The sequence below is a fragment of the Egretta garzetta genome, unplaced genomic scaffold, assembly GCF_000687185.1.
Source record: "Egretta garzetta isolate BGI_Z169 unplaced genomic scaffold, ASM68718v1 scaffold79, whole genome shotgun sequence".
Classification (NCBI taxonomy): Eukaryota; Metazoa; Chordata; class Aves; order Pelecaniformes; family Ardeidae; genus Egretta; species Egretta garzetta.
In genome coordinates this window covers 749,248-770,647 of record NW_009260791.1, presented here as the reverse complement: position 1 = coordinate 770,647, position 21,400 = coordinate 749,248, and the positions used below count along the sequence as shown (strand labels likewise).

Here is a 21,400-nt window from a genome sequence, read left to right as displayed (position 1 = left end):
TTCCAACCCAAAACATTCTATGATTCTATGATTCTATGAAACATTTTTTTTTTTTTTTCTAGGATGCTTAGCTGCCTCTGTAACAGCCTCTTGACTTGCAAATATCTTACTTGTTTTTCCTCTGTTCTTTTTCCTTCATTCCTTTCCTTCACATGCCAGACAACAGATGACATCGTTTCATCAGCTGAATGTTCCAGTGATGATGAAGATTTCATTGACTGTGAGCCCAGTACAGGTAAGTCAGGTCAGTCTTGTTTTGCTTGCTTTCTTATTTCATTTGCAAAAAACAATGCATACATATAAATATATGTGTGTGAATGTATACATATATAATTATATATGTATATATATGTGTGTATATGTGTATATATATACATTTATGTATATATACACTGTCTATAAAATAAATATTATACAGCCAAGCATCAGATCCCATGGACTTGGCAACAGCAAAACACAGATATGTAGTGACTATCTGGTTAATATAAAGTTGTTTGCATGGAAAGCCAAACTTCTTGAAAGTGATCCCAGGTAATTAATAGTTCACATGTTTGTAGCAGTTACTTTACTGACACAGCGGGAAAGCAAAAATATCAATGTGGCATGTGACAAATAATAAGGATTTATGAAGTGGGGAGGGTGAATGTTTGAAAAATATAAGAGAAACAAAAGTGAAGCAATAATTATTAGCGTTTTTTAATCTTTGTTAATTGCTCTGAAGACGGACTGTAAAAGGATACATTTGTCCATGGGATTTTGAATACAGTTAACATGGTAATGTATTTATACTAATTTTGTTTCCCATGAGCCCAAGGAAATTGGGGAGCACCAAAATATAGTTCAAACATAACAAAATTAGTAGTAATTCTTGCCCTGTTATCTGCAGTGATGCTTCAAAATGTATCCATTAAAGAGTCAGAAGGACTGCCCATGTGGAACTGACTCAACTTCTCCTTTTCAGATACATTTTGATAAATTGATGGCTTTTCTTTCTGGTGAGATATATGATGTGATATCCAGCAGGCAACTGCAGTCTATTTTATTTCTTACAGGCTTTTTCAAGTCTTCTTTTTTGAGGCTTGCCATGAGTTAAGCATTTTTATAATAGAGAACAGACATCATGGAATTTCTGTGTACATTTAACAGAAAAAGAGGGAGTTTGGTTAGAGTTTTTTGTCCTTAAAAGTGAAACATAAATAGCTTAGGGGGTTTTTTGTTTTGTTTGTTTTTGCTTTGTTTTATTTGGGATGTTTTGGGTTTTTTCTTTAAAAAAATCCCAAGAAAGCTTTATAAATGTTCTGTTTCTAGTTTCCTGAAGCCATTTGATTAATACAATAATAACATTAAAATTCACCCAAGGCTAGTGCTTTCATATTTCTTTTCAATTTGTCATGCTGTACCTGCATTTTTTGGTAGAACTTGGTCCTGCAGTAACCTGAGATTGGCATTGCCTTGTAGCTGGGAACTTCCACCCGTACTCTTGACTTCCCTGTGGTGGCAGGGAAGGCAGTGACACAACGACTGATGCTAACAGATCACTCAGCCTACTCCCATCTCCTTTTTCACAGATCTCTATGAGTTTTTCAAGTCTCCACCTGGCAGAAAAGCAGTCCAGATAATACTAGATCGTGAAACATAAACAGCGTGGGTATTGGGATTTTAAGTAAAGGTAGTAATGAAATGCCAGCACAGTGATTATCATGAAAGTAAGGCATGAGATTAATAGGACCATGCTAAAAGGACTAATGCACTACAACTGATACGCAACAGAATGAATAGGAATCATTTCATTAAAGCTTCACTAACATTTCAAGACTTCATTTTTTTTTTTAAAGGAGAAAACAAGATCTTTATCAGACTCCTCCTCTTGACCATTATTGTCATTTATGTTTTAATGCAGAAATCACAATTACTTCAATGGCTAGAAATTGTAGTAGCAATGTTTTCAGTTTCTGCTGCCAGTGGAAAAATCAAAGTTTGAGGAGAAATTTGGTAAAACAGGATGTTTAGCATGAAATTTCAGAGTGCTTCAGAGCAACATTTCCAGACTAAAAATATCCCTCTCCTGACACAGTTAGAAATCTAATGCTACAAACAGGTACAAACTGGATTTGTAAAAATGACTTGCCTTTGAAAATCCTGCTAAGCATTACAGTTGGCAGCTATAAGTGCCTACAGACATTTGAATATCTGCCATGTAAAATAACATGATTTGCTGAAAATGTGCTGAAGGTAGTCTCCTAAACTACTAGACAGTCTTGAAAATTTCACCCAGTATCTTTTATAGCACCCTACTCCTGCTCCATAGGATGGTGGTCTGCCTGAGCCACTGAAATCTGAATCTTTTCTTGGGAATTACTGTGGCATTGAGGATAAAAGTTAGCCTGATAATATGTAAAAAAAGTCTCCCAGATGGTCCTTGCTGATGAAGGTCACTTCTAGATTTTGGGTTTTCCTGCTTTCAGATGGGCTGGTGTACAAAGTCACCAGAAGGAGGAGGCATATGCAGGTCCTTTTCGCCTCCAAAAGCATAAACTTAGCTCATTCTGTCATAATAAGAAGGCAAAGTAACAGGTTTACGGTGCTGCTCATTTAGGTTTCTTTGTCTATCTTATTGTCTCCATTCCCAGTGTTCCAGGGAAGGCAGATCAGTGTCTGCAATACAGCCCCTATCAAAGCACTCACACAGCCCATTCCGCTCTGGAGCACTAGAGCAATCTGAGCCGGCTTATCAAAATCCAGTGGTGCTGGCTTGGCTAAGCAGATATGTTTGCCTTTACACTTCACCAGCCAAAGCTGTCTGGCCATACGCCAAGATCTGGTACTTAAATGTATACATTGTGGAAAGTCAAGATCCAGATTATCTTGCTTGTATTTTCTAGTGTGTGGGCTTGGGTTTTTTTAAAAATTTCTTTTTTTTTTTTTTTTTTTTTTTTTTAATTGGGCCCATTTGAAGTTGCTTCATCCTGTTCTGTTGACAGATCAGTGTATTTTACGCTGCCTTCTGGCTTGCCTGATCCCTTTTGCAGCAAATTGAAAATTAAATGACCTAAACCAGCACAGGCTCCTTTTTGTTGCTCTGATAATGTGTAGCTTTTAAAGCTCTTGAGTTTCTGCCAAATGCCAGGACTTGGCCTTCCATCACCCTCAGTGCCATGGTCCAGTAATGCAAAGGTTACTGAACTCACTGCTGCAGCTGTGAGATATGATATACATCACTATGAACCTCCTGTGCAATAACCAAGACAAGGGCAGCAGAGAATGTTGCCCAGCAAATCAAAAGCTTTCAGGTTTCATATGGGTCAGAATCAAATCCCAAGATCTAAATGTATTACTTTGGTCTTGGTCCTGGATCAGAGGCAGTACCCTACCGAGTCCTTTTGAAGACTTTGGTTTTGGTATACTCAAAGATAGTTCAAAAGACAGAAAATCATGTCCTTTTTGAGGCTGAATATCATATGAGAACCATTTGCAAGGTCTTATTACCACTTAACTCTGATTGTTGAATCCAAGACCTGAGTCTTAGTAAGGATACAATCTGCATCTGGATACTTGCATCTCTTTAAAAGAAGATGGTGTAAGGCAATTTCCTCACTCTGCTCCCCTCAGAATTTTCCTGGCTAGCTTGAGACACTCACTGTAGCAGGCTGGCTACCACTGTGTGCCCCTCTTCCAAAAGTGATTTTTGTTGGGATCTAAACAAGATCCCTTTATTTAGGAACCAGGAGCTGTCACAGGACCTGTCCAGGCTGAGGTAGCCTGCAGGGATGCCCCATAGACGCGTATGTATGCATAAGGAATTATTCTAACAAGTGGTGGCAATGGCAGCTGTGAATCCCAAACTCACCTGCATGAAAAAGAAGCCATTGCATGTTCAGGGATAAAAAATACTTACTATTCATCTTATTGCAGACAAGTCTAGATACCCTCAGATCTCTAGGATCGCCCATAATGGCTTACTGTAAATGATACAGAGGGCATAAAACTGTTCATCCGTCCTGAAGAAACATTTACTTGCAGTTGAGAGCAGTCCCTCTCTTAACACTATGAAAATGTCCTCTTGTCCTGGGACATATTCAAAAACCTTCTGGTTTCTGCACCAGAAACATGATGGCTTTTCTCTGGTATGAGTACAGAATTCTCTTCTGGCCTGTTCCGGGGAGATCTGAGACTCAAATGTTCAAGTTCCTCGATGTTGAAGCCAGGGTCCCGAGTCTGTGCTTTTGAACACAGCTCTGTGGTGGTGTTTTGGTCACTCAGCTGCTCCCAGAGAATGAAAGATTTGTAAGGGGAATATCTTTACTCCTAACTAGGAAGCCCTGTGCCATTGTGACTAAAGAAAGCATTTATCTCTTCCCAGTCAAATGAGGAGCACCTCTATGATCTGCTCTTATTGAGACTTCAAAGCCTTGAGGATTATAGTTACGCTTTCCTGACAGCAGCTGCTGCTGCCTCCTTTAACCATCGCCCTTGTCCCTGTCAAGCATGTCCATTAGTGCAGGGCTCTGGCACCAGGCAGGCTGGGTGCTGGTGGCTGGGCAGCTAATTGGGAGCTTAGCCCAAGCTGCTCATTGCACTAGTCAAAACAGTAAGACCTAAACACTCACTGCTTAGCCTGAAGCCCATAATGCAACCTCTTGAAATGGTCTGTAGGGCTTAATGCTAGCTCCCTGGCTTGACACAGCCCATGCTTCTTCCCTGGTGCTGTTGCCAGCTTTCCCTTCCTATCAGCCCAACAATTTCCTAGGTGATTTTTTCCAGAGAAATTTATTCTGTGTTTCCCAAAAGGCTTCATATACCATAAGATTGGCATTGTCTAATTGGACTGGTAAGCCTTTCCCACGAGGGACTGGAGACAGGAATAGAGATGCCAAAATCTACAGTTCTTTGTACAGGAAGTTACACAGTGTTTTGTAGCATATACCCATACACAGGAAACACATATCCTACAGATATGGTGTCTGTATCTATAATTTACCAGCCTGTACTCATCCACTTCAGGCTCCTGACTTATGGGCTAGGACAATCAAGCTTCCACCCATGAAAGCTGGAGACCCAGCTACCTGCAGGCTTCCTGGGTCAGAGATTTATTTACAGAAAACAAGCAGAATCTCTTTTCCAAGAGTCTACAAGCAGCCAGCACAGTGCAAAAAAGCAGTATGCTGGAAGAGAAGAAACATTGACTGAAGAAACCAAGAGAAGCGCTGATTTGGCTCTGGTCCTCCATGAACCACATCAGCCTTCTTGAAGTACCCAGGGAATTTTCATTGCTCTTCTCAACATCGCCCACAAATCCATTGCCCAGTTACCCCCAGTCTCTCCCTCTGTCAAGCAGGAATTCTGTTCCATTTCCCATGCTGTAAACAAGAAATGTCCTTTAAAGTTGGGCACATGCCTCAGAGTGCACTGAGAAGTAGGCTTCCCATCTCACAGGCTGAACGCCATACAGACCCGAAGGAGGGGAATTCATACACGGCACTTTCCAGGGTATGATAGCATCACTTGTTTGATGGAATTTCCTAGCTACGGTCTTACGGCCAAAACAAAATCAAACAAACAAGTTTTACTAATCAAGCATGCAGATGACTTAGAGGAATTTTTGTTTTCTTTTTTTTATATTAGGAATTTATACTGAGTTTGGTTTTCAGCATATTGGTCTTTTTTCCTATGTAAGCTCCAAAGGCGCCACCCATGAGGATATTTTATCTATATATGTGCTATATATACAGCGTGCATATATATCTATATGTGTATATGATAAAGTAATAAATGACCAATATCAGCAGTAGCCCCTATCATCCAATCACATGTTTACACAGAAATTCATGCCTTCATCTAACCCTGGCATCCGCTGGCGTGGACAGCTGCATGATATTGTGATTTCTTGGTGAACAAAGCACGTTAATTTCTTTTTTGTTAGAGTTTTTTCTTTCCTCCTTTTATTTATTTGTTTACTTTTAATTGATAGTTTCATCTACCAATTAGCCTTGGGGTAGGGTGGGGCAGGGAGAATAAAAAAATTATACAGGTATATCCATCGATATATACACATCTACTCCGTGTATATATAGATAGATATATACATTGTATATATTTGAAGAACATTTTCTGTCGTTTCACCTCATCTTGTGCCGCATGAATTTTTGGTGATTGACATTTTAGTTTCTTTTATATTTCTTTCCCTTTTTCTTTTGGCTCGTAATGGTGCCATACCGCTATTTTTTAATTTTTAAAATCATTGCTGTAGTTTTCAATTTATATTTTTGGAGTTCTTCCAATGAAATAATGGTTTAATCATCTCAAGAAAGAGATATAGATCTGCAAACCAATAAAGGCAACAAAATCTTTTCTTGCCATCCTTAAGAAATCCACATTTTCAGACATCCCAAGAAAGTTGTGTGCAAAAGAATGAAGATTCTTGCCCCTCCTTTCTTTTTATTTTCTCTTCTCCCTACCTGGTTTAAAATTCTGCAAAGTCTCTATCCTGTCTTTTCCCTTTTTCCTTTTTTTTTAATTGAGTTCAGAGAAAAAACACCCAGAAGGAAAAAAAGTCTCCCCTTTACCCCTGTGTTCTCCCAGGAACAATTCTTCCAACGAAGAAAGCCCTACAAACCGCAGATGGCATAAAAAGAATTTTATTGCAATGCAGAGTATCTGTCGTATCTTTTATTTCTGGGTCACTGCAAGATCATTTTTGTGGCATGCTGTAGTTTAGCTGATTTAACTAACCATGGCCTTCATTAACCGGTGCATGGGCTGTGATGACGCCATCTTGTGTTTCATCAGAGCTACGCATTCAGGCTAACTGAGCAAGTCTGTAGTGTATAATTTGGGGGGGATATCGTTTCAGTTTTAATTTTTAGTTGTATTATAATTTCTTCTTTTTGGAAGAGTTATGCCAGTACCATCGGCTGCTTCTGGCAGCCTCAGCGTTATATATCTACTTTATTTTATGGGTTTCTTTGCTCTTTTTTTATTTCTCAGTAGCGATCTTACGTCTTGTCTGTGTCCATCTGTCTTGTCAGTGTGTCTTGGAGTCCATTGGTCCAGTGTTGTTATGTGATTCTGTTCTCTGTTCGTAAGCTGGTGTTCAGCTCCCCACCGCTCTGTCGTCCCTCTTCCCCTCTCCCTCCTCTCCGTCCCTCCCCACCTGCCCAAGGAGGTCCACAAAGGGGCACCAAGCTTTGAATGACATTCCAAGTGTCACCTTGAGGCTTCAGGCTGGAAGTCGCAAGGTGTCTGTGCAGCTTCTTAAGGAAGACAAAGTTTGCAGCTGGAAAGTTTTCAAACTCTGTTATCGTTTCGCTCCTAGAAATGGTTTACTGACATAATGCTAAAGTCACTTCTTACACAGCTTCTTAGGGGATTTGTATGTCCATGCTGATGTCTTAGAGCGAGAGCTCCTGTTGTCTGTGCTGTAGGCGCTACGGAATGCTGCGCGGCGTGCAGGCTGTATGTTAAATGGAAAATACCTAGGCCCTTTTATAAAAGGTAATCTTGGGAAGGGAGTATCACTGCATGTGCAACTGAAATGATATCTACGTGAATGTATTTCTAAAATCCACTGTTCGTAGTTCACATATATTTAGGAGACAAAAATGTAGGATGTGCTTAAGGTTTTAAGAGTGGTGCATCTTCCCTCTATGGGGTCAGTCTTCTGTTTGTCACTGTGTGATGTCTCCTCTTTACTGATACCGATTGCTGTTGTTTACTGGTGTAACTTAAAAACAATTCTGAAAATGCATCTGGAGTGTCTTCTGCCATATGCATCATAAATATGCAATAATGCATAAGGCAGAAGAAAACAAGCAGAGTTTTCAGGTGTCTGCTTAGACTTGAAACACTATTTAGAAAAAAACATCCTTAGGCTTGTACTGGGGTGCATTCCCCCGTATCCTTTATTCTGTTCCCACTGAGTGAACTAGCCATGTTAGTGGCACTGAAGGCCTCAGCATGTTGGGATACATCAGCTGGCATCCATGGATGAGGTCAAGTTAGCGAGGAAGAAGCAGCCAGTTTCCACACAGGTGATGTTCAGGACATCACAAAAAGCATGCTTAATGCATACGTTTAGCCTAGCTAAAATACCAGTTGTTTTGCAGGAATTAGTTTGTTCTGCAGCGAAGCTGAAATGCCGAAATCTGTGAACTTTTCTCACAGGAGCACAATATAAAGCTTACCTGTTTAAGCAAAGAGTTACCAGAAGAGGGAAGTGATGGGGTATGTTCAGATCTCCAACATGGAATTATTTCATTTAATTATTGCATTTAACTTATCCAAGGTACTGTCCCTGTACCTGCAGAGAGATAAAAAGAAGATAGCTTTTCTGTCACCAATAAGAACCAATGATCTTATGCTCAGGCCAGTTTTCTTAACTTGTGTGTGATCTGAGAAACATTACTGAGTCCTATCAATTATAGGAAAAGCAAATCGATATTTACAGCATTCTCAGTTTAGATTTTGGATCTCTATGTGTTTTTCACAACTATTAATTCCTATGAGATCTAAGGCTTTTTCTTGGGAATTGCTTAAATAAAGCAACTGCTTATAAAATTACAATATAATCAACAAGCTCATGGTTTTGTGTAATGCTGCCCTCTGTCAGATAGACCAGAACAGTCCTGTTATGAGGCTAACAGCAAAAGAAAGAATTTTTTTAGCTCAAGTGGCAGGTGTTATTGGAGCAGAACAATTGGAGCTTTAGCTCCCTTCATCATGAAGTTCAGGGTAACTTTCATATTGGAGCACTGTGATGAGTAAATCAAGTGTCCTGTTGTCGGGAGAGTAACCTCCAGGCTGTGGCCAAGCGCGAACACCTGATGAACGGTTGCTTCTTTTTGCCTTAGGTAGCCTCTGGGCTGCCTGCGACTGGCCCTTGCTGCAGGGAGCGAGGCTCACTGGGACACGGGAGATCCCGTGGAAGGTCCCCTTGTGCTCCCTTTTACCCACTAAGTGTACATATGGATTTCTGGTGCTTGAAATAGTTTGTACTTGTGTTTTCTGTGGGGCAGGCTGCTGGCTTCAGTTCTTGTGACATTTGTCACTGAGCAAGGGAGAGAGCTGAGGGTTGAGTTGTTAAAGCTAAGGATAAAAAGCCTGGACTCTGGGTGTCTTGTTCCCAGCTCTCCTGCTGATTCCTTTTGTGCCTGTGCATCTATATTGCTCATTTGACTACCTGTAAGGCAGGGTAAACGAAATGCTTCTTAACTAAAAGAGGTGGAAATGAAGGGAAAAAAAGGAGTTTTAATTAATATTTTAATGGACTTTGATATTCAGGTGCAAATTGCTGTGCAATACGCCAAAATGGTACTGTACTGCTAACTACCAGAAACATACAAACAAGCTATGTCACTGTTAAGGTTTTAGCACTAAGTGCAGTCTTCACTTGCTGTGGCAAGTAACATTATTGTGTATTTTTATGAAGCAGATACAACTCCTAATCTGTTAGTGCAGATGGAAGCAAGTGATACAAAAGCCAAATATTTTCATGTCAGGGAACGTTGGCTTGGCATCATTTTCACTAAATGTCACCTTTTCCTCTAGAGTTAACACAGGCAATGGGATGAACCATGCTCAGGCTACATAAATTAATGAGATAGGCGGACTACAATATGCAGGCCTTTTAGATCAGCACTTCCATCCCTTGAAGTCGCATCCTGATCAGAATTTTGCTTCCAAAACTTCAATTTCTCCAGCCTGCCTTAGCTGGTGTAAGTTTCCCTGGCTTTGCATTTAAGATCAGGAGGAGATCAGGATCAGACCCACAGTCTGGCTACCTTGCCCTTGCTGCCTTCCAGTCTTTTTTTAAAGCGTGTTCTCTAAACTTGAAGCCATGTGCACTGTCACATTCTGGCAATCCCTCTAGTGCTGTGCCTATGTTATCAAGCTGACACATGTCTAAAATACTAAGATATGATATTTTCAACCTGCTGGGACTTGCTTTTTGTCCCTGTTAGCTTTGATTTTCAGCTTCATAAAATATATGGGAAAGAAAGAAAAAATAGCCAGTGACACATTCAGTGGAAGAGAAGAGCTAGCACATGACTCAGGAACAGATTTTACAGCAAAGGCAAATGTATGTATATTAGACCCTTAAATGTCTATAGCAACTGATTATTCAGCTTTAAACAAGAAGAAACTGTCTGATTTCTGGAAGATATATAATATCTGCTAGAGAGAAAACACTTTGAGCATTTACAGATACTAGACACAGAGATGCACTTTTGCTCCTAAAAAGTTTTGTTATTTTGGTCATCATGCCTAGACCTGAAGGTGTCTTATGTATTAGAAGCCTAAAGGTACTGATGTTCACATGAACTACAACACCTGGAATGATGCCTTGGTAGAGCAGGATTCTACTTCCATTTTTAACCCAAGTATTTCATAAGATACCAAAGCTTATAATCATGTCAAAGGGGTTATTACCTTGCCTTCATTCTGCCTTTCTATTTCAGTTCCAAGTTATTAATCACAAGAGCTAGAAATTAATGCTGTATCCCAACTGTTAGCAGCTGGGAATCTTGGCTCCTGAGTGATATGAAGTAGTAAGACTTTCCTTAAATGCTGTGTGAGGAGCAGGAGACAAAGATCATACAAATTTTTAAGGTGGAGATAGAAGGAAAAAAAAAAATCAGACTTACTTGATTCAAAATCTCAAATGTCCACTAATTCAACAACATACTTTATTCTGCATTTTCATTGCTCTGATAAATAAATTATTTAAACCTTACAAAAGAGCTGCACTCAAGGATTCATTTTTCTACTTCTGAGTCTCATAAAAGCTGAAGTTGTTTGGTCCCATGGGGTGGTGTTATGAGGATCATCATCTCCTCTTTTGGCATTCAAGAGGAACTACAACTATTTTACAGACAAACATACAAAATCTCAAAATTAGCTTCTTTTAGAGCAACGAGAAAATTCCAACGCTTTTGTCTCTTCACTGGTTTCACTCCATCTCAGTATCAGAACAATAAATGTCAGAGGCATCAAAAAGGGGAAAAAAAGTTGTTCTGTCTTTGCAGGAAAGCAGAAGTGCAAAGCAATTTTGATCTTAATTATTTATATTTTTTTAATGGATATCAGTAATTCTTTTTTTTCCCCTGGTATGGAAACCAGTATGACTGACTTTAGATACTACTGTTAGGGACTACTCATTTTCACTACTGAAATCTTGAGGGCTTCATAAATTTTATATTTGAAAGACAAAAAGAGCAAAAATAGCCCTGTAATTAGTTCAGGGTATTTTCTAGAGTATCAAAATATAATTTTAATTTCTTCTTCTCACTGTTCTCCATGAAGGAACAAGTCTACTATGGAGTGCCTGGAGATCTGTATTTCCCCTAGAATCTGTGGTTCTTCTGTACGCTAATTCTTTTAGTGTTGAAACATGGATCATTAATTTATTGCAAAGCATGTGCATGAACACTCTCCCTATATATACATGTGTGCATATGTATACACCTCTTAATGCTGTGTTTGTGGTCTGACTAAAAAGAGCATTTGGGGGACTGAGATAGAGGAGTAGAATAAACTTGTTTAGGAGCTTTACAAGCAAATGTGGAGCAAACAGATTGAATCTTGCCTTATCCCCTTTCTCATACTACTGTTAAGTTGTGTTCATTCAAGTCTTTGGCTTTTGTATAACTCAGAAAGCAGCTAGTACATCCCAGCATTTTGAGGAAGATGTTTTGTGAGTGCAGGCAAGAGTGGCTCTCAGGTTTGAGATGTGGGCATAGTCTGAAACAGAGGACCTCCAGCACACATCTGAACTTGCAGCAGGGAGGTGCCTTTGGCAAGGTTTTGAATACTTATCACTGCCAGGGAATTAGAGACTCTCAGAGAGCTGTGAGAAGGATTAAGGAGGGTTTGACAGCCAAAGAGAAAGTCAAGGGACTTTGAAGTGTATCAGGAGTATGTATGTATCTGAAGAAAAAAAAGGACTTTTTTGTACAATAGATTGGACATACTGCTAGCTCTGCCCTTATTCCAGTGGTTGATGGGGAGCGAGATGCCCCAGACAGCAGTAGAGTGAGCAAACATTGACCACAAAATTATGAACAAATGTTGAGCTTTGTTTTCTGATAAGATAACCAAGAGGTTTTGAGGTTTGCCTGAAACTCTTCACATCCTTAAACATATCATATCAATCCAAAAAGAATACGGAGACCAGAAAGGTAGTTGAATATATTTGTACCTTAGTTCTTTTTTGATAAAAAGTGAAAATTTGATGTTTCCAAAGTACTATGGGGACAGCATCTAGTTTCCTCTGAACTGTGTTAAATTCAAAACAAGAAAATGTTTTATGACTCCTAAAATGCAAATCTCAACTTTTGGCTTAAAATGCCTTTTAATTTTGAAATTGATGGGCTTTTTTTTAAAAAATAAAAAAAAAAGTTCACATTCTAACAAAGTATCTTGTTACAAAGCAAACTAAAGTTTTGTAGTCACAAGTATTGTGTGGGGATTTCACTATACTTGTCTCTTTTTTTAATTTCTGGAAATATGACTAGTAGCCTTCACTCTTAACTAACTTGGGAGTTTTCAGTTTTTCAACTTCCTTTCTCCCCCGTTAAGTTCTCCAGAACATTATACCATACTTTTCCCCATAGGAAACATCTGTCACTAGCTCTGTACCAATTGTGTTAGAAGAATAAAACCTTTGATTGTGTTTATCAAAGGAGTTGGGCATCCAACTTTGGTTACATTTATCAAAGGATTGGGATATTTTAGCATCTTCAGTTGTTTCATTCATAGCTTTTCATTGTATTTTGAATAGCAACAGTAAAAGTCCATCCCTGAAGCTGTGTGATCTTTCCCACATATGCTGTTTTCCATATCTATCACTTTTCCCTTGGAAAGGAAAAGAAAACAAAAATTATTTTGGAGAGAGAGGGAAAAAAGTCTCCTTCACTGAGGCGGTATTTTTAGAAACAGCTGGTAAAACAAACGGCAAATGTTGTGCCTGGAGCACCTCTATTCTAATAACAGGATTGTTTAAAGATTAAAGCAGTCATTTGTGTGTCTAGCTCACTCTGTTAGTAGTAATTCTTCCTCCGTACGGGAAGAGTAGGGAAATCTGGTGCGGTAGTTTGTTCCCTAACTTACCTCCTCTGAAAAGATATTTACACAGTTCTCGGCTGAAGAATGAGCGCTCCAGTAGTGCTTTCTACAGCAAATGCAAAGTGAGAGCATAGGGAAAATGAATCTCAGTCACCTGTACCTCGTTTACTATTGAACTAGTAGATTGATTATTCTTCTGGTGATTTTTTTTTTTTTGCCTCCTAGATGACCTTTCCTTCCTGGCGATAAGCTACAAGTTCTCTGTTGGCCTGTCTCGTAGGTGGCAAGTGTCCAAACACGAACTGCCAATTCAGACAGTTTAAGAAATTCTATAGAGCTGCCAGGCTTGGCGCTCCTTGTGTAAGAACGCTATATTCACATGGAAACCTTTAAAGTACCCTGAGGAACTTGAGCGGTTTTGTTTCTTTTTCCGTACCAGATTTGCTTAGCTTCCATTAAAGCTAATTAATTAGGAATCTGAGCACCAAATGAGGAAACAGCTGTTTGTAGTACTTTTAAAAACAGACTTTTTGTGAAGACCCAGCTTTATGGTGGTATTTGGAATATCAATTGGTAGTGATAGCTCCTTCTTTTGCCTTAAAATCCCTATGAAAGCAATACTGTTTTTTGTATTTAATTGGGATTTGATCTCTAATGGCAGCTACATAGTCAACATGCTTATTTAAAATGAATTTTAGCAGTTGGATCCTGGAGATGGCTGCATGTGTGAATGTCCAATGGCTCCAACAACATTTTATAGCTGTATTGCCATAATTTTTCCAGCTGCTGAGAAGAGCTTTGTGGATATTAGTGCAGCTGAGCACTTGCTTCGAAGATCTAAATTTTAGATTTATATGCTGACAAGAGATAGTTAATCCTTTTGTGGCCCAGGCCTCAAGGACTATCTGAGTGGCAGGACTTGAAATACGACCTTGGAATTTTAATTCTTCTTTCACTTTCAAACCTCAGTTAATCTCTCCTTCACTTTTAAACAAAGGTTGTATTTTGATCCTACAGATTTCTTAAACCTTCTGTCAGATACACACTCCAGGAGGTCATTTTTCTGGGGATCCAGTCATGTTAGGGCAATGACAGCTTTTACTGTGGTGTGTCATATTACATTAATTTTCTTATGCAAGGGAGATTTCAGCAAATGCAAAACAAGACAAATGAGCTATCTGCAGTGAAGTTAAAGATTCCAGACATCAGCTTAGAGCAATGATCATTGTTCCTTGTTGAACAGCAGTTCTTTATCAGTTTTCTCTTTTGTTTTGTCTTGTGCTGCTCTTTTCTGGTAATGAAATGCATAGAACTGTGCACATCATTTTGGGGGTAGCAGTGACAAAGCCATGTAGAGAGGCATCGTTATCTCTCTGCTCCATTACAGTGAAGCCTCTGCTTCTACACAGCCTGAGTTCTGAAAATAGTTGGAAAGCTTAATAAGCATAGGGAACTGGTGCGGAGGAAAGAGATTCTCTGCAACAGAGGATTAAGGGATGACAAATGCAGTTTCCTTTTATAAAATCCAAGAAATTTGAGCTCTGCATCTCTGACTGGAGCACTGGGAAAGGTACTGGAAATAGGAGTTAAGGGAAATATATATACGTATCTACACAGATATATGTGTGTGTATAAGCATATCTATATGTATATAATACATATAGATATGTGTGTAAGTATACATATAAAAAACATAAGTATTATTCAGTTACATAATATGATGACAGATTTCAGATGGTTCTAGCAAATAACTTAGTTATGAAAATAGAGTGCTGGTAATATCCTGTACTGGTCCCCAGGAGATGGCTTGCATGTCCTATTTCAGGTCTCTGTGATTCTACTGTAAGAAATTATGCACATGCTCTACCTCTTACTTAGTGCTAATGTAAGTTAGCAATAGTGCATATAAGCATTATTATCAGTGTAAAACTGCTGCAGGCAAGTAGCAAATCATGCTCTTAAGTTTCAGCCATATGATAGTTTACCAGAACTGAACATCAGATCAGAAACAGTAAATTAGGAAATTCACTGCATGCATGAAAAAAAATTTGTATGCACAAGGAATTCCTAGGAGACCACATTTGATAATAGGCTTAAAATACCAACAGCACAACTTTTTCACTGCATTCCTCACTTGTTTATAACTCTCTTCCAAACCTTTTGTCCAGAGCACTTATGAATGGGATGTTGAATTTTCTTTTGGAAAAGGAAGCAGTCAGCACTTGAATCTCCATAGCAGCTTGGAATTTGTATGCAAATTAAGTACTTGCATGGTCAAAAAATTTAAAAAAATGTGTGTAGATTCCTGTATATATGCATGTGCACTCATAATTACTAATTACATTAACCAGATGGCTGGAAAAACTGGCAGCCTGATGAGATGTTGAGTCCCTTCAGTTTTTACTGGGATTAATGAAAGTAGAAAGCATTTAGCAGTTTGTAAGATAGGGACTGAGTTTGTATAGTTGTATGTGAAAAAAAGTCACTATATAGAATTAGCTAGACCTTAAATTGCAGTCTGGAAAAAAAATAAAATCTATAGTTTAACACAGAGGAGAGACTTTAACTGGAGCATTTCAAAGCTCAGCTGTAGAGTAAACCAGCTTGTTTTTATAAGGTGCATATCATCTACATTTTTTACTGTATTTCATTATAGTGCTGTACTTTATTCAACGTGGTTTGAATACATGAGAAATTCCTGTTGGTTTTCTGAGATCAGGTAGCTTCTGACTTTCACTTACTTTTGTGAGCCCAGTCGGTGCGTCTGTACTCTGCACGTTAGTATTCTTGAAGAGAGCAGAGGTGAACCCTCCTTTTGCTTAGAAAATATGTTCTGTCTGTAAAGTAAGTCACTGCAACTTCCATTTTTATTTCTGCACTTGATGGTGTTCTGGATCTTCTTGGTGTTACCTGACAGAACACCCAGCCCTATATGTCAGGTACTGTGTTTAACCACAAATGTACCGTTAGTACTTCAGTAGCATTGTTTATCTCAGACTTGAAAAATGTTTTGTAGGTATTAAAAATAAGCTGTTCAGACCTTTAGTAAGAGGGATGAATACTGTTGTCTCCGCTTTATAAATATCATAATCAGAGAGTTTAGAAGGATGCTTTTTTAGGTGACTTGCTAACAAGCTTTAGTTGAGAGAAATGTGCAGAAGATTTGAGAGATGCATGGAGAAAAGGATTTGTAGGGCATGCAACAGTTGCAGAAGGGGAGAAGGAAAAACTACTGCTATAGTTGAAAGAAGAATTTCACTAATAAAGGGGAGGAAATGTTTCTGAATAAAATTATTTTTTCAGTATGAACATCCCTATTTGTTAAAGCAAAAGGAACAGTTTCACCCATAGTTATACCTGAATGCTGTAGATGAGCAAACAGTCTTTCCTCATCCTCATTGATACGTGTGTTTGCTTTTAGAGTCCAGTCCACTGACATTAATGGGTTTGTAACCTGTCCGTCCCTGCGGAGCTCACACAGTGCTGGCCTTGGGGACTGGGTTCCAATCTGTTTCTCATTTATCCAGTGGAGTCATTTACCTACGTCCAATTTACAAGTTCAGTCAGTCATATTTCTGTAAAAACACTGAAGGCAGTAGGGTAGCTCCAAGGTCGCTGAGGGCATATGTTGTGACCTACAGTCTTTCCTTATGAGTGGTGATGATAGGAGACCTGAACTTGACTCTCAGATCCCAAACTTGGGCTGGCAGAGAGTTGGTATGAAGAATGTCTTCAGAGTTGGAAATAGATCAGATATTTTTCAAGTTGGAAATGCATCCACTGAGACATAATAAGCATGGAACCCCATGGCAGATTTTTCAAAGCAGAATGTATTTTTCTAAGAGAAAGGTGATGCTGAGGAAAGAGCAGAAATGAAGTGCTTTTCCAGTTAACTCCATTCACTGCCTCCCTACCTATGAAGACAGAGCACATACAGCTGTCATCTTATCCCAAAGCTTAGTACTTCTGTGCTGAATTCTTCTCTTTGTAGTTATATGTTTGAATTGCCTCTTGGTTCCCTTTCACTGAGGTATTTTTCAGCTGAGGTTACCACTACTAAATTACCAGACAGTGAAATAAGATAATAATAAGGAATTGTGATGGAGCTATAATGCAGCAATGGCAACTTATGTCAAAGTTATTTATTTGAGTGTTGTGTATGGATTCATTAGCCAATAAACAGGCAAAGTCAAACTTCTGAAAACATGGGGCATTGACATATGCAAGAGTGAGGCAGCTGAAAGGATTGGAAGTTGAGAAGGAGAGTGTCCTTTGCATGTACCTGTGTAATGTGTAGCAGAAATCAAGCAGTTGATAACCGGGCTTCTGGCATGCTTCCATTTTGATGGATAACCCAATGACATGGAAGGTCGTGAAAAGAAGCCACTTTGCCTTAAACACTTAAATTTACCACAGAAGACTAGCATGCATCGTTTAGGCACTGGGAATAACAGGCAAATCTGACAGTTCTTCTCCAGTGTAATGTTGGTCTGTGTGCCTGTCCATGTTTAGTGTCCTTTTGCAAAAGGCAAGGAAGGACCCAGACAGGCTCAAGTGTTTATAATGAGTCTTTTGGAGGTGAATTTTTTTATCCTAACTTCAAAACAGTGCTGTTCATTAATACCCTAATAAGCCAGTAAATCTCAGGCCACTAAGGTTAGAATTTGAAGACCTTTTTAATTCATTCACAAAGTTCAAAGCTGCAAGTTTTGCCAGTAGCAGAATTACCCAAATAAAGTGTTTGTTCTTTTAACATAATATTTCCAGTTCCATCTCTGTTTTGATTGTGCTTAAGACCATCAATTAGAATAAGAATATGAATAGGAATAATGAATTCATCAGAAAAAAAAAATCTGCATGAGAAAATTTTGTGGCTCCTACAGATAAAGGAAATTAGAGTCTATGAGAAAGTAATATACTTTCCTATTAAAATCTAACCATATAACGTCTTACTTCATAGCAGAGGAAAGCCTAATATGATAAGATTTTTTTTTTTTACCTTCTTTTAATTAACTTTCCATCCTATTAGACTTGATCTGCAGTTAACTTTCATTTCACAGGTATTCATGATTGTTATGCTCCTGTGAATTACTAAACCATGAAGCTCAGACACGATGGTTAATAGCTATGCAAAGTCAGTTCTTAGTTGATTTTCTAACAATGACCATAAAATTTAAATGTAAATATTTTAGGTAATACAGTAAGCAGTCACATGGAAAACATATTCAAGTGTGTGACTATATATCTCCTTAAATAGTGATTCTGCAACAGTCTGACCTGCCCTGGTCTATGAATATTAACTGTTGGGGTTTTTTTTTTCTAAAAAAGCACATTTTGAAAGTTAGTGCTTGAACTTCTCTAACAAAGAAAACAATTAAACATTTGCAATAATGGGACATACGTTATCTTATCGTGGTGTCAAGATAAGGGAGAAAGGATGCCAAGGCCACCTATCCTACCAATGAGGTAAGCAGAATTAATCAGTAGCAGAAGTCAGTCATCCTGAATTTTTGTTCAAAAAGTCTTTAAAGTCTGAATGGTCCTGAAGAATTCTGGTGTCCACCTCTTCAGCTTTATTCATGGACATACTGTCTTTACCTGTGCTTCTGAAATACACCCAAGTATCATCATTGTCATTGATATTAAAGTAGGTTAACTTTTGGAACGAGGTCTGTTTCTCTTCTAATCCAATCTGTTATGAAAACAGAGCAAATACGCTTCCCAGCCACTTTCTTGCTATAATGCAACCTCTGATAAACAGCTTAAAGCTTTGGCTTCTGAATCACAGTATAGTTTATTCCAGTCATTCACTATGTTGAAAAAGAGGATTCAAACTTGCCTGCAGCAGCCTTTCACCACTGTAATCCTGAACTTTTAAAAGGAAATCTGCAAAAACGGCCCCCTCTCTTTATGCTTCTCTGCTTCCCGGCTAGTATTAAACTAGCCCATAAAAACAAACAAACAAGAAGTCCTGCCAAAAATCCATCCCAAAATGCCTGAATCGTGGCACTATCCCCTCTTGTCTTTTCCAGATGATAGACAGAACTAGCTCACACGTTGAAAGCTCCGATACAAAGGGCTCCCCTGCAGTGCTTCAGAGCTAGATAGTTATACATTAGTCGGCTCTATTGTATTTCTGATGCAGTTACAAGTGCTGCTTAGTAGGAGAATTGACTTCAAAGCACAGATTAATAGTCATTGGCATTCTGTCTCCAAACACCTCTGCTTGAGGTCTCAAGGGGATTCTGGTGCATTTAAACATTAGTACAATCAAAAGCAAAAGAGCATCTCGCATCCTCTGATGTGATCTGATGTGATCCGCTCAACTGATGGGAGAGAACAACAGCTAACATACTGCTCAAAAGGTTGGCATTCCCTTTTTTCCTTTTCAGAGGAAAAAGTTTGGCTGTATGACATAAACATAAATAGTTTACTCAATATCAGGATTTCTACCTAGGATTTTCTACCGCTTCCCAATGGTAGATTGGTAGAATGTATCAGCAGTCTACTTGGTTGTGATCTCATCAGTAAGAGTCTCTTACATAGCATTTTTCCTTTATGGGTGTTACCTGTACAAAGCCTTAGTGTACCCAACATTAGCTCATTTTGCTGATGGGGAACTTGGCCTAGCCTTTTCAGCATGGCTGTGAGACAACCCTTGTATTAATTATGAGGAATATTTTGACTTGTTCTTGGCTAAGGAGGAAACTGAAAGCCTTGTCCTCAATTCTGGACTCCCAAAGACTTCTTGTAGCATGAGGAAAATTACAGATAAAAAATTTCTGTTAACTCCTGCCTAATTCTTTTTGGCCACAGCAGCTGGCACAGAGGTATTTTTCACTGCATTCAGGGTTTTGTCCAGGTTAGTTAATTCCCCAGTAGTGTTTTGCACTGTCAAGATTTAACTTCCACTATGGGGACTACTTTTTTTTTTTTTTTTTTTTTTTTTGAGTGGGCTTGTTTTCTTTCAGTTTTGATATGGGTATATGGGAATAACATTATTCCAAGTTAATCCACAGAAAGAATTTACGTTGACATCCAAAACCCAAGGAAGAGTAACATTATGAGCAGGGCTGTACTGCTGGATAAGCCATGATTTGGAAGATGTGCTTATGAGTCCTGGATTTATCGCAGTTTTTCTACATAGTCACATAGGTCATTTCAATTCTTAACTCTTACACCCCAATTACCCTAGGAGTGTATGTAAAAGTGCTCAAATTCAATAGAAGAGAACATGCAGATACTTAACGTGCCCTTTTCAGTCATGTTGATTAAGGAAAGAAATAAGTTTAGGTGTGAAGGCACAGGTAAATGAATCTTGTTCAAAGCCTACTGGAGTAAGGTTCTTTCCAACCATCATACTGTAAATTCTCTTCACTCTACATTTTACCAGGGACTGATGTTCACAATGCTGAACAGACATGTTTTGGTTTGTTTTTTTTTTTTCTCAGTTATTGCAATATTTGGCTTGATATAATTTCCAAGGAAATTGTGTATTGTTTTCAGTTGGAAGTCATCACCATGTCAGTATAGCCCAATTTACCCTCATTCATTAACACCCCTGTTTTCTTCTACAGCTTGTCAAACAAATTTCCTTAGTCCAGTGTGTACACTGTTAGAGGTCCTTGTTAAAGGTCTGTAATACTACTGTTTCCCATGTATCCTCAAGAATAAGCTGCAGCTGCTTCACCAAAGAGACTTATAAAGTGAAATGCTTTAGATCTTGACTGTCTTCCAGAGAGATAAGTAATGCCTGGGATGATCCTGGATTATTCAGCTATCCAAGAAGTGGACAACCATTTCTCTTTTTGTGGTTTGCTTTGCTTTGTTTTGTTTATGGCTCCAAGATAAAAGCACAGCAGCTATCTTTGGACACAAGCTGCAAATGCAGGTTCTTCCGGTCTGTAAGAGGAGAAGGAAATACTAAAAGAAGAGGCATTATTGAGGGCAGAACTAGGATCACTACTTTGCCATCAGAAGAGAAGTTTAAGTTCTTTTCAAGAGAAACCTTTTGACGGTGAATCTGCTGTGCTTTGGATCCTCCTCTCACAAAGCAAGGGAGGAAGTTCCATCCACTGAGTCACTTGCAGCTGGACTAGATACAGACTTTGAGAATGTAATGTGCTTACTCTAGCTGAGGAATGAATTAAATTACTTTGTAGGATCTTTCAACAGAAATGGCAAATGTAGCCTAGCATCCAACTGACTAAAAATATTGCACCAAAAATGGGTCCTGTCTACTTCTGAAGTTCACTAGAATCATAGAATGTTTTGGGTTGGAAGGGACCCCTAGAGGTCATCTAGTCCAACCCCCCTGCAGGAGCAGGGACACCGCTAACTA

The 21,400-nt window shown here is 38.8% G+C and overlaps 1 protein-coding gene across 7 annotated transcripts in view; it reads left to right on the top strand.

Annotated features, from left to right (window-relative positions):
- Window positions 1–21,400, top strand: part of NRXN3 (neurexin 3) — a 982,535-nt gene that overhangs the window by 938,630 nt on the left and 22,505 nt on the right. For 5 of the 7 annotated variants that reach the window (XM_035901997.1, XM_035901996.1, XM_035901998.1 and 2 more), the window contains one exon: window positions 160–235. In XM_035901997.1, the coding sequence (XP_035757890.1) occupies window positions 160–235 (76 nt within the window). Of the gene's footprint in view, window positions 1–159; window positions 245–21,400 lie in introns of all 7 variants that reach the window. The other 2 variants (XM_009646640.2, XM_009646642.2) reach the window with 1 other exon arrangement.